This window comes from Rhododendron vialii, chromosome 10a (assembly GCF_030253575.1).
Source record: "Rhododendron vialii isolate Sample 1 chromosome 10a, ASM3025357v1".
Lineage (NCBI taxonomy): Eukaryota > Viridiplantae > Streptophyta > Magnoliopsida > Ericales > Ericaceae > Rhododendron > Rhododendron vialii.
The window spans coordinates 37060810-37075069 of record NC_080566.1 but is presented as its reverse complement, the minus strand read 5'-3'; the positions used below and the strand labels follow the sequence as shown (position 1 = coordinate 37075069).

Below are 14260 nucleotides of genomic sequence, written 5' to 3'. Positions count from 1 at the left end.
CATTTATTGTCAATATCAAAAACCTGACTTAGCACTAGCACTACAAGATTTCTCAATCCAATCCCAAGGAGAAAACAAGTTAACGCCTATTTGACATTACATTTTGAGGCACACTTCAAAACTAACAAATAATCATTAACAAGGCACATCTGGCATTAAACGCAAAAATTACAAATGCAGAAAAAATTTAAATAAGAACAAAACAATAAAAAGTATAAAAAAAAAAAAATTATAGAGAAACAGGACCTTTTAGATCCCTTTTGTGACCCAACCGTACCCGACCCGTTTCATCAAATCCACGGACCCCGTCATCATCATCAGTGCTATAAAAGCAGGCCGAACACAAAAAAAACCCGCCGCCGTCGTAAGCAGAAGAAAGCAACCAGAAACTCGCCGGCGAAATTAACAACATTCGACAAAGATGTTACAGAACAAATCATTCTCGCGGAAAACGAGGCAAGGGAAAGTTATCAAGGTCCGTTTCCACTCCCCCCGAAACCCTAGTCGCACCATCTTCTTCTCATGTTACAGTCAATACCTAGTTAAGTTTACTTTAGGGTTTTGCAAGATGACGTTGGTATCATATGCAGGTAGTTAGAGAACACTATCTGAGAGACGATATATACTGTGGTGCTCCGTTTTGCAAAGTCTGCGATTCTTCAGCTGCTCGCTTGAGCTCCACTGCCTCCACTGTTCTAATTGTTGACACCAACGTCGTTCTTAATCAGGTCAACTCCTTTTTCAAGTCTTCATTTTTTAAATGAGCTGAGTTTTGAATTCTATTGGGACGCAAAAAATTTGGTGTTTTCCAATTTTAGTGGAATTTTGAAGTACTATGTATAACATTAGGGCATTAAACGCTTACCTAGCTGTTCACGAGCAGCTTGAGGCTCGGCTTGATGGTAGGAGAGCCAAGCTCAAGGTTTAAACTCGTTTAGTAAACGGTTCAAGTTAGTTGTATCTTGGCTCATTTATCCAAGTTCGAGCTTGAGTTTTAAACCCGTTTGGTAGACTGATCCAAATTCCAAGCCAGTTGTAACTTGGCTCGTTTACAGAAGCTCGGCTTGTTTGTGGTGGTTCGGCTCGTTTAGAGGCTTGTTTAGTGAACTAAGTGAACTCGAACACCTTGATATTAAATGAGCCAAGCTCATGGTAGACTAGTTTTGAACAAGCTGAGTTCGTACACTTCAAAACTCGGCTCTTTTGCAGCCCTAATTATAATGTATGGTGCTTTTACTTAATTTTAGTAGTCGTTTGAGTCAAAAACTTCATTTGATATCAAATACTCCAATGGCCAACCCTAGATTTATTCGTATAGTTTGAGTAAAAGCTATATTAATTGTCTTGCAAAATTTGAGTGAAGAACAGACTTAAAGAAGCTTTTTTTTTTTTTTTTTCCCTGTAAGGTAGTCTGTAAAACTCATTCTGATATGAGTTTTGGTAGGAATGGATGAGGGGGGATTTGTGTTTTTTGTTTTTGTTTTTTCTCACTCAAGTCTGAGTTTGAGTCAAGATTTTAGCAAGAGCTTGGGATGCCAGTGGGTTTCTTCTTCGTTAGTAATTTTATCGATTTTCCCCCCTGATTGGCATCTCTTGAATTGTATATTTCGAATCGATAAACGAAAGGTTCAAATCGGCTTCTCCTCAAACAAAACCAACTGGAGGTCCCCTTTTGTTGTGGGGATTTTTCTCTGTCTCTTCTTCACCTTTATTCCTGGTTTATTTATTTTTAATCTTCAGAAGGTAAGTCTACATTCATGTTTTCTGGGGTAGCTGAAGTTTGAGTTTGGTTTGGTTTGGTTTGGTTTGGTTTCGACTGTGTGTTTTCAGATCGACTTGCTGGAGAATGAGGCAATTGATGATGTTGTCGTATTATCAGTTGTTCTTGATGAGGTCAAGAACAAGAATCTCGGAGTTTATAATAGACTTAGAGCCCTCTGCAGCAACTCTGTGAAGAAGTTCTTTGTTTTCTCTAATGAATACCACAAGTAGGTCTCTCAGTTTTCATCCCGTCCGAACTTAAACAGTTTCAGTAGCAGTAGTTGGAACTATATGAAACAGCTCCTAATACTTGCTGAGTTATTTATTTTTCCTTAGGGATACCTACGTGAAGGCCATGGTTGGCGAAAGTCCCAATGATCGGAATGATAGAGGTTATACATTTGCTTTCTTACAGTGTTTTGTTTCATTGATTTGTAAGGCATGAAGCTGTTTTGCCAAGGTTGTATACAGGGAACATAAGTGGTGAAAATTGGTAATGCTAGTTTGTAAGTTCTCTCGAATGGTTCCCAGTACTTCCCACTGTACACTCTCTGCAGGCCTTAGAATGCGTTGATAGATAAATTGTTGAGATGAAGATGCAAATGGCTGCCTAAAGAGTTCAAATTTATAAAGAACTTCTTAAACATGCATATCTGCGTGACACGATGCACATAGAATAGTCTTGCTAAAGAATTTTTTATTATTTTCAAGTCCAAAAAAATAAAAAATTGGTCCAAAAAAATAAAAAATTGGTGTGATCAATAACATATACACTCACTTTGGCATAGTAATTGCTTCTGATCCTACTTTATGGGGTACATGTGGGATGGTATCTGTATAAAATGTAATTGCGGTGCTTAATCTTGTTCTTAGTGCATTGAGATATGTCTCTGTTGATTTCTATTCTGACGTAGAAGAAATTGTGGTTCAGCTATTCGGGTGGCAGCTCAGTGGTATCAGAATCATCTTGGCAATACAACTAGGGTTGTTCTAATCACAAATGATAGGGATAATAAGAGGAAGGCCGTTGAAGAGGGCATTTCTGCTGAGACAGGTATCACATCACATAATTCTTTTTTTCCATCTGTACACGCATATTTTTGGGTATAGATAATTGTCTGCAACTCTTTTAGCTGCGATTGTATTTTTGTTGACCTGCTGAGTTTTCCATGAGGCATGAACTCTGTGGGTGTTGTGTTGGAAAAGGATGACCAATCGATATACTTATTTGTTTCAGTTGAGGCGTATGTAAAATCACTTGGTCAACCTGGATTGCTTGACCTGCTTGTTCAAGCTCCTTCAGAAGATGTAGGCATGGAGGATGTTGAAGATCTGAGACCTTCAAAGAAGAAAATTATTTATACTGAGGTATCCTTATTTGCTAGTGCATTTTTTTAACGATGATTGTTCCCCTTAATATGTGGTTATGTTTATATTACTGTCATTAGTTATGCACCTGTTTCTCCCCTCCCCCCCAGCATAAACCTATGTCAGAGATTACTGCTGGCTTGAGTCGTGGGATTTTCCATCAAGGGAAACTTCGTGTCAATCGTTACAATCCATTTGAAGCCTATGTTGGAAGTGAGAGCATTGGAGATGAGATAATTATATACGGGCGTGCAAACATGAATAGGGCTTTTAATGGTGATGTAGTGGCAGTGGAACTTTTGCCTCAAGAGCAATGGCATGAAGAGAAGTCACTGTCCATAGCTGATGAAGGTAAGGTAGCACAACCCATTTGGTTCTTGGCTTATTCCGTGCATTGCGTTGTAGACATGAACAATGATAACTGCCCTTATTTATTCTTTTATGTGCAAGCTTATTTCTTCAATGAAATCATTGCTGAGCAATATGATTCTTTATTAGCAGTCGATTGGGTAATTAAAGAGGTATTTTTTTGGGTAATTAAAAATTTTATTAACCAAAGGAAAAATATACAAGATCAAAGAGGCATTCCCCAGTGAAAAGAAAAGCAAAACTAACTACATAGGGCACACTACATCAAGCCCTATACCAAAACATAGCAGCTATACAATCTAGACCATCAACCCACCCCCAACTATCAACAAGAATCGGAAATTCAACTGGGAAAGCGCCAATGAGAACAAAGGGCTTGATTAACACCTGTCCTCTTTAATATCAATTAAAGTTCTAGACTCCTACACCTACACATCTAGGCCACAATGCTGAAAAATACGCATATTCCTTTTCCCCCAAACATGATACACTATAGCTGCCAACACCTCTTTAGAAACTAAGTTTACGAACTGAGAGCCACTATGATGCTGGATCATCCATTCCACAACCTAGGGCAAAGCAGTGGAGCTAGTCGATGTAAATTGTGTCAACTAGTGTTTTAGAGTGAGTGAGGAGTGTGCTATCTATGCTTTACAATGCTACATTCTTTCTATTAACTTTCAATTATCTTCTAGAGGATGAGGAAGAAGATGATGTTCATCTGGTTCCAAGCAGTGCTGATGATGCTCCTAGAGTTACAAATCAAATGCAAAGTTCTTTGGGAAATGCAAATCCTGTATCTTCTCGTCCATCTGGTCGTGTTGTTGGGGTCATAAAACGGAACTGGCACTCGTAAGTTAACTGGGGCTTTACTAATATTGTTGGCTGGATCATGTTTAATTTTTTTATGCCTAACGAAAATGTTCTGTTTCGGCCAGGTTTCCGTCATTATGTGTTGCACCTTCCTTTTTTGGGTTAAGGTATCAAGGTTTTTATTTTATTTTATTTATATCCTGCAGATATTGTGGATCGTTGGAACCAATGCCCATGCCTGCAGGCTCTGGTGGTGTTGCCCATGCTTTATTTGTCTCCAAAGATCGCAGAATTCCAAAGATTCGGATTCAAACTCGACAACTTGGAAATCTTCTGGACAAGAGGATTATTGTTGCTGTTGATTCTTGGGATTGTTTATCCCGATATCCTTCTGGCCATTATGTACGAACATTAGGAGAAATCGGTGATAGAGACACAGAAACTGAGGTGCGCAATATGATTTTTCATCTCATTATTATTGATTGTTATTTTCGACAGTGAGTTTGTTGAAGGCCAAGATCATTTGCTTCCCTGTTTGGGATGTAACTGTCTCTTGTTTCATTTAACAGCTGACAGTGACACTGTTGTAGAATGTCTTTTAGGAAATCTGGGTGATTATTGATGAATCAGTTTATTTAGCAATAATGTAAGTGGTTACTGCAGGTTGTATTGATAGAGAATGATATTGACGCCAGGCCATTTTCTTCTCAAGTTTTGGCATGCTTGCCCCCATTGCCATGGTCTGTGTCTTCTGAAGATCTGGAAAATCCTATTAGGCAAGATTTGCGTCATTTACGTGTCTTTAGTGTTGACCCTCCAGGTATGTGACCTGTGGATGTATCAGCCCTCCTTTCTTTAACTTGCTCTTCTCCTTATTTTAGTTGACATTTTAGTTTAGGCTCCATTTGTTTGGACCGCAACATTTTTTCTGTGAAATTTTTTCCTAGTTTTCTCGTATTTGGTGGAGCATATTGGGGTAAAATGTCTTCCATTCGTAATATTTTTCAAGAAATCAGAAAAAGCAACTTACCGGTCTACTTTGGCATCAGTTTACAATTATGATCAGGATCTTTCTCCCACACTTTCTCCCTCCCATGGCTCCTCCCTCTCATGGCTCCAATAGGCCATGCTGAATAGATTTTGCGCCATATATGGATGCACCTATGACCTGTCTCTCCCTAATAAAGATACGCACCCATGACTCTCTCTCTCTCTAAATCCTTGAATTATTTGCATTTCTTCTCTCTCTCTCTCTCTCTCTCTCTCTCTCTCTCTCTCTCTCTCTCTCTCTCCTTGAGTCATCTCATGCATATACACGTATACATGTTTTCTCTCTCGAAAATATATTTGAGGAAAGATAATTAGATGGGAGGATGATTTGGCCACTGCCAGAAACCAATCTTCTCTCTCTCTCTCTCTCTCTCTCTCTCTCTCTCTCTCTCTCTCTCTCTCTCGTATGTGAATGTTACCTGTTTTCGCTCTCGAAAATATATTTGAGGAAAGAGAATTAGATGGGAGGATGGTTCGGCCACTGCCACCAAAAATTTATAGTACGGTTACTATTTTACTTGTATAATGTTCTTTATGAAAATACATGTATAATGTTCTTTATGAAAATACTTGTCAGTGTAAAGTGTTTTACATCGAAACAAACGGAGCCTTAGACTGTTACCCACCTTTCAACAGTAATAACTCTTTTGTCTCTGTAGGATGCAAGGACATTGATGATGCATTGCACTGTACAGCTCTTCCAAATGGAAATTTTGAAGTGGGAGTTCGTATCCTTTGATCTTCAATACACTTTATGTTTTCTTTGTTTATAACTTGGAAGTAATTGTAGCTTGTTAGTCGAAACTAATAGTATGGGGATTAACCGAACCTGAGTAGCAGCTCCTAAAGTGATGCCACTCCTACCTTAGGAGCGCGCTCTTGCGCTCCCAACTAAGGAGCTTGATGGGAGCCCGCTTCTCACGAAGATGGGAGCTTATGTACGATCCTTGTATAGAAAAACAGGGATTTGTCACTTTGCTTTATTAATTGGTCTTTGATGAACTCATAAATCAAGCCCAAGTCATGATATATTGAAAAGAAAACCATATATTGTGACGCTAGCCCATTTCTGTCAATAATGGTGGACTTGGCCAATATTTTTACTCCCCAAAATGATTGCATTTTAAAGTGTAGACTCTCTGCAACATTATTTTGTAATGTATGTACACATTCCTTTCACACTCTATACCTTGGGAAGCTTCTATATTCCCCTGCTCCCGCTACCGCCCTTGTTCCCGCTCCCACTCTGTCCAACTAAGAACAGAACTGTTAATAGTGCCGTTACTGTAATAATTAAACATAACAAGAGTTAACTTAGGCACTATAGGGAGAATGACCTTAGTGGAGGGGTTTACATTGAAAGTTTTTTATTTGGCTTTGAGTTTTTATTCCTTTCGAGAATTTTCCTACTGGTGAAACAATTACCTATCTTGCTGAATACTATTGGGTAAAAACTGTCACCTGTTGCTGATTAGTTCTCTTTTTCTTGATATTTAATAATAAAGTTCCATTAAGGGAGAAAATATCCCGTGCTATGGTTTAAGCTCTTACTTTGAAGTGTGAGCATTGGTTCCAGTGGGGTGGCTCTCAGTTTTTTCAGTTAGACATGGAGCTTTTCTGTCAAGCGCTCGAGCCTTAATAACATTCAATCAGATATTGCTGATGTTACAAATTTTGTGCACCCTGGAAGTCCCCTTGACGATGAGGCTACACAAAGAGGCACATCGGTCTACCTCGTTGAGCGGCGAATTGACATGCTGCCTAAACCTCTAACAGAAGGTAACATGTTTCTTTTCAATTAAATTTGTTGATTGCAGATCATCCATGTGAACTAACTATATTGGTTTTTTGGCTGGTTGTTAGTTTTAGAAACATCTTAATTGTGACAAATGCTTTGGATATTGCAGATATTTGTTCTCTTCGAGCTGATGTGGAGAGACTAGCATTTTCTGTCATCTGGGTAAATTAATTGAATTATTTGTTGTTTATGATTCTGTGACTTATGATTCAGTTTTCTTCTCATTCTTTTTATTTTTACTAGTGAAGTAGCATATATCTGATCAATGTTAGAATACATTGGTTGTTGATAGTCCCCGAGGTAAAGGTGCCACCTGTCTCTGGTGAGTCATTCCCACCACCTCTATAAAGTAGCTTCCCTTGGGAACAAGAAATCAAGCCTTGACCATCTCAGGCTTAATGCTCCTCCCTTGGCATCCGAAGATCTCTACTTCCACCCTCTCTCCTAAGATTGCTTGAACTCTCTCATTGTTCATCTCTGGTGATAATTGACCATCTAAGTGCCCACTATCTTCCGAGAAGCACATGTCAGGCTATTCAGGCCACATCACCTACAACAATCCACATTCAGAAAAAAAAATTATCTTCAGATCCTTACATGAGGAACTTCTTATGTTTGTCTGTTAATTACTCTCCCTCACCATGGTTACTTCTTACATGCTGCTCTTTTTCCATTCTTGTTGTCACATGTTGCACTTTTTTTAATCCTACCACCGAATAGTGTTGGCTTGGATCTGAGTCCTTAAATTATGGGTGTAGCCTTTCAGCTCATGTATCTATTGTTTTTCATCACATTGGTTTGTGCTTTTGTGTATTTGCTTGTGCACTCAAGGTTGGACCTTTTGTTTAACATTGTTTATGTAAATTTTAGGAAATGACGCCTGAAGCAGAGATTATCTCTTCTCAATATACAAAAAGTGTCATCAAATCATGTGCAGCATTATCATATGTTGAAGCTCAAGCAAGGATGGATGATAGGTGCTCTATCTGATATCTGTCTTTATATATTCCGCCTTTTTATGACTCGGGAAAGAAACTTACGTGCTAAAGATATTATTCAGTATTATTTTGGGGCTAAACATTCATATTAGTAGTTAAACTTTCAGATATTGCTAGTCGCCTAAAACCACTTGACTGCCAGCTTAGTGCTAGTCCTTTCAAAAGGCAGCTTGAGATATTAGCCTTCCCATAAATATATGGTGGAAAATGAAAAAGAGGTATAATAAAAACAAATACAGAAACCACTTTAGTGTCAATTCATGCTTGCAACTTGAGCATGCGGCAAGTTTGTAAACACCTAGGTTACTCTTAGTGACATGTTCTCCTGAGGATGTCCACAGATGATACCCAAACCATAGGGAAATTTCCCATATTATCTGAAAATATTTCTCTCATTCAAAGGCAAAGAGTTGAAACGTCGACATGATTCTTATTCTCTTCACATGAGAATCAGGGGGAGTATAAGATGAGTAAAGATATTCCAGGATATTCAGAATTTTAGAGTGTGTCAAAGGTTCAGCCACATAGTTCAATGTTACTTTCCAAGCCAAACATGAGTCAGCTCTATATCTGAAATGTACTTTACGGGAGCAAGGAGAAAGGCAACAGGTGCCCTCTGAGACCCAAACCCTTGATTGGCAAGACGCCAACCAAGTAGACACCCCAAGAGGCCTAATTGCCCAGATAAAACAAATAAAAGCGCAGAGCCCAACACCTAAAAGGCCTAAAACCCCAGATAGAAACAATAAGCACAAATGGGACACAACCTGAACACCTAAGAGGCCTAAAAGCCCAAATAAAACATTAAAACCCAAACCCTAACAGAACCCCAGCAGCCACCGTGCCTTCCTCCTGACTAGATGACGCATTCAGCAATTAGCTAACTCTTGGTGCAATGCTCTTGATTATACAAGCGGAATTATGTAAATTGAATTCAAATGCTTTGTGTATTGTTTCTGTGGGAACACTCCTATGAAACGACACAATAATGTAATATTCTTATGAAGCTGTCACCCTCTTCTACCATGTCTGTGCTCATTGCTCAACCCATGCCGCCTTCAAGATCAAAGAGAACTTGTGTTTGGTTGCAAGTTCATATATTTAGAGTCAGCTCATGTTTGTTCTTGCAAGTAAAGTTACTGCACTTCTTTTTTTTTCTTTTTATGTCTGAAGATTCCTCTCTTTTGATTTCCATATTGATGCCTCTTATCTGCTTGTCTACTGTAGTCGCTTGATGGATCCAGTAACTACAGATTTGAGAAACATGAATGCGTTGGCAAAGGTATGTATCCTTAGGTCAATGCTTTTGATCACTTGTTCATTATGTTGTTGGCTAATGTGAATGAATTGTGCTTTTGCAGGTAATGAGACAAAGGCGTATTGATAGAGGTGCCTTGACTCTTGCCTCTGCTGAGGTGAAATTTCAAATTGATACAGAAACTCACGACCCTCTTGATATTGGTACGCTGGCTTGACTGTTCTAAATGAAAAAGGCTGATTACATGTTGTTGATGAAAAAAGTTGATTATATGTTGTCGATAAAAGGTGGGCTATACCATTTGTAGAATTAATTCATGGATAGTGGATGAATTGATATACCAATTTATTAATGCGGTTTCGACCACTTAATATTCCATCATTTGGTGCGCACTGAGTTTTACTGAGTTATTCATTTTGTTTATCTTTGTCAGCAGCATGCATGATAGATGTGACTTGACTATAAAATTTTCCTTAAGCATTTTGGGATGTGTGTTTGCTTTAGAAGTCCTTCAGGATATGAGTCCCAAAACCGCCCTGTATAAAATTGGTTTCTAGTGCCTGAGTGATGACCATTGATGAGCATTCAGTATAGGGCACGCCCAAGGTATAGACAAAGGACACAAATATCTCAGAAACAACACTTTGAATACAAGTTAAGGTCCAAAGGCATACTCCTCATATCATCTTTTAAGTTGGAAGGTTTGTGCTTTTGGACTGACTTATACTATGATGTGTTCGAAATTAAATTATGGACTTCGTTAATAGCATTGGTGTGCTTCAAATTTGGGTCGTGATGCATTATCTGTATGGCTTATTTTTACTTTGCTTCTTGGTAGATGATTGAAGGATTTACATGCTTTACTTGTTCATGAGAATAAATGCATAATGCATGAGCTGCAACTGCAACTGCAGGAATGTATCAAATTCGAGAAGCAAACCAGATGGTGGAGGAGTTTATGCTTGCTGCTAATATTTCAGTTGCAGAAAAAATCCTTTCACATTTTCCATTGTGTTCGTTGCTGAGGTAAACAAGTCGCTCACTGGCTCCCTCAAGCTGTGGTGTGTGTTTTTATTTTCCTAGAGTACTTTTTCTTTACCATCTCTTGGAATGATTGGATGGTGTGTATTGAAATGGAGTTTGCATTTCACTTGCACCCTCCTATGGATTCCTAAGATTGTGCTATGGATGAAAGTGCCACAATACATGTCGAGAATCTAAGAGTACATCTTATATACAGGAGTACAAAGAGTGCTAGTTCAATTCTTGATTTCTAAAATGCACACTCCACTAACTCTAATTAACTATACGAAGAAGTTTTGACTTAATGCCATACTAGAATTTTCTTGAAGTATATTCGAAGTTTCGAACTGCCATACTTCTGTGCAGAGGATAAGTAGTATTATGTGCTTTGCGTAAATCTGATGGACAGTAGATGTCTATTTTATTAGTAGATGTATGAACTCATTTATATTTTGCTTGCAGGCGCCATCCTAGTCCAACCAAAGAGATGCTTGAACCTTTGCTTCGTACAGCTACTGCGATTGGTCTTAATTTGGATGTGTCGACATCCAAAGCATTGGCAGATTCACTTGATCGTGCTGTGGTGAGTTACTTGGTTTCATGATGTCATGGTATATGTACCGGCATGACATATAGATCCATCCTAAGCTGCTTCTGCCACCTACTTGGGGTTTTGGGTCCGCTTTTGCTATTCTGAGGCCTGTTGAATTTATCTGCTAGGTCTTAATTTCTACTTTTCCGTTAGTGTGTCAGGTTGGGTTAATCCAATACCAAAACCTGTGGTTGGAGGATAACTTGTTGCTAGGTTTTTTCTTGTTTGTTACTTTTCATTTCTTATTGATCATTCTATCATCTATCTGTGTTCAATTTCTTTACATCTACTAAATTTGTCTTGGAAAAATTGTGATGCAGGGCGATGATCCATACTTCAATAAACTGATTCGCATCCTTGCGACTAGATGCATGACACAGGTAATGACATCCAGCGCTATTAAGAGATTAGTTTTTTGTTGTTGTACGCAAAATGTATACTAGTATCTTATCATTGATTTTTGGTTCCATCTCTTTCCAAATTCAGGCCGTCTATTTCTGTAGTGGAGATCTCACTCCCCCAGAGTTCTATCATTATGGTCTTTCAGCACGTCTCTATACGCACTTCACCTCTCCTATTAGGAGATATGCAGGTGAGGAAGTCATTTTTTTGGTGGTGGTTGTGATTTTTCTTTTCACTGATATAAAATGAAGCCGAAAAAGAAAACGAGGAGGGAAAAGAGCTTTTGACTGGAAACAGCTTTCCATTGCAGATGTCATTGTACACAGGTTGCTTGCGGCAGCTTTGGGCATCTACAAGCTTCCAGGCATATTCCAAGACAGGCCCCAACTTACCAGTATCGCAGACAGTAAGGATTGATTTCTTCGCTTCGACCTTTATGGCTCTATTTTTTTTGACGTGACTTACAGCGGAAGGAAATATAATCCTATAGGACTGCTGATCATCTCACTTATCTTCTTGGAGTAATAGTGAGGCGATAAAGGATACCATATCCACCAATCGGTTGTTTATGCCTTGTGTTGGCGGATGTTCTATTTGACTGATATTTAATCCTAAAAACAAAAAGTTGTGGTTATCTTGGATTTATAATCCTCTGTGAAGCTTCTAATTGGACACAAAGGAGCTTATGTAACGCCTTGTGCTATTCATCTTCATTTACATGTCATAGATATATGACCGTTCAATCGAATAGGAATTTAACAACCCATTGCCAACCGCATATTGCTGCTTTGTCATGGAAATGATTTTAAATTACAAATTGTATGTTGAGGGTATCACATTTCTCCCTCGTGAAATATGGGCTTGTTTATCTCTCTTAAATTTAGAAACTATATTCTAACTACATTTGCTCTTCCCGTGCATTCTGAGTATCTTGGTGCTTTAAGTAACCATATAGCCCGAGGGGCGTTTTGGCGGATAAAAAAAAAAAAAAAAGTAACCATATTTGTGCCCTAAAACTGTATTAAAATGAGCCAAAATGTTTTCAAGTTCAAAACGATAGGACAAGGAATCAGTGTCCTGAAATAACTTGCACCATTGGAATGCTCAATGGGGGGCTTGTCTAACACTTTGTTACTAAAGCTTGCTAGCTTCGATGACTTGTGTGTGTGTCATGTAAGATTTGAAATCTCTTATTTTGGGTCTTGCAGATTTGAATTATCGGCATAGGAATGCCCAGATGGCGAGCCGGGCCTCAGTAGAGCTTCACACTCTCATCTACTTCCGGAAAAGGTTGGTGTAAAGACCTCTCTCTCTCTCTCTCTCTCTCTCTCTCTCTCTCTCTCTCTCTCTCATATAATTCTCTTTTTCTTGCAGGCCGACTGACACAGAGGCCAGAATTGTGAAAATAAGATCGAACGGCTTTATTGTTTTCGTTCCCAAGTATGTCTTTTTGTCTCCTTCCAGCTCCATTACCCATGGTTTCATTCTCTTTTCCCAAATGGCAGCTACTGCACCAGATTGCTTTTGCTTCCCATACTTGTCACTGTACAGAGTGAAGTCTATGAATCACAAATGATTGCCATAACCAGAAATAAAAATGATATGTATCACACATTTTTTTCTAAGATGCATAATGGATTAGATTTTGATTGCACCTATCTCGTCACCCCAAATATCAAAATCGTTTCCCATCATGAATGGTGGTTGCTGATGATGATTTTTACGATGTTCGTCATTTTATCCCCTGTACTGAATTCTGCACCCCAAATTATTTGTGCAGGTTTGGTATTGAAGGGCCTGTGTACTTGGCACCAAGAAATGACAAGGGAGGTGGAGAATGGTTGGTAGACGAGCAGCAGCAGAAGGTTAAGAAGACTGACGGTAGCATTTCATTTGGTGTTCTGCAGACGGTGAGAATTCATATGGAGGTTGTGGAGCCCCAACCCAACCGGCCGAAGCTCCAACTTACCCTCAACTGATAGAATCTGTAAGGAAGAGGATTCTCACTGACTGGACCCTTCCCATTGGCCATTGGTTCATCTTTTAGAGCTCGTAAAAAATATCTACCATATCAAAAATCTTGTCGATGGATTTCGATCGTTATGATTTTGGAACACATTTATTTTGAAGAAAATAAACTACTACAAGGGTTGGAACCATTATTTGTCTTAAGATAAATGAGTTGTGATCATATGTTTTATTGAAATACAATCGACATAATGTTTGACATGGCATATGTTTTTGAAGAGCTCTAAAAGATGAAGTGGTCCGGGAAAGCCACAAATATGGCCCAACAGGATGGTCACTCCAGTTCCTTCTAGGGATTGGAGAGGAGCTGGATCCAATGCATAACCTTCTCATTTTATACACATGATTTACACCAACAGCTGAGAAACCATGTAATATCTTTTTGTTTTTTCTTGTATATGGAAAGAGTAGTACCTTAAGAGCAGATTGTGACGTAGGTATGAATTTTTTTTGCGAGAAAATAAATTAATTCATTTTATTTCCATCATGAATGCTGGTACTAACTAGAAGATCGGATCGTGTTCTCTTTTGATAAACCAACCTTATGTTCTAAACAGTAAAGCAGATATCAACCATAGGTTAGAAAGAGCAATGCTATCTGACCATAATTGTTCGATACACTTGTATCTCACATGATGAACGTTGAATTGACACTCATCGTATGATTACGGACATGTTTGTGTCCCTATGGCAATATTGGATCTAAGAAAAATGTAAGACTACCCAAGCACTTTTTCCAGAAACCCAAGCCATGCCAATATATTTTTTCAAATATTTTGAAGCAATTTGTGTGTGTGTGT

General features: G+C 38.7%; 1 protein-coding gene across 1 annotated transcript; it reads left to right on the top strand.

The window, feature by feature from the left end:
- The first annotated feature begins 317 nt into the window (after positions 1–317).
- LOC131303565 (exosome complex exonuclease RRP44 homolog A) lies at positions 318–13947 on the top strand. The gene is made up of 24 exons (XM_058330494.1): positions 318–475; positions 591–728; positions 1831–1988; positions 2098–2153; positions 2693–2815; positions 2999–3129; positions 3240–3480; positions 4194–4350; positions 4518–4758; positions 4975–5131; positions 6021–6089; positions 7015–7140; positions 7269–7321; positions 8030–8136; positions 9385–9439; positions 9519–9618; positions 10330–10441; positions 10901–11021; positions 11351–11410; positions 11517–11622; positions 11743–11838; positions 12641–12722; positions 12807–12872; positions 13213–13947. Exons 1-24 carry the CDS (start codon positions 422–424, stop codon positions 13409–13411), a joined length of 2808 nt encoding a protein of 935 aa, XP_058186477.1. The 5' UTR covers positions 318–421; the 3' UTR covers positions 13412–13947.
- The last annotated feature ends 313 nt before the right edge of the window (positions 13948–14260 follow it).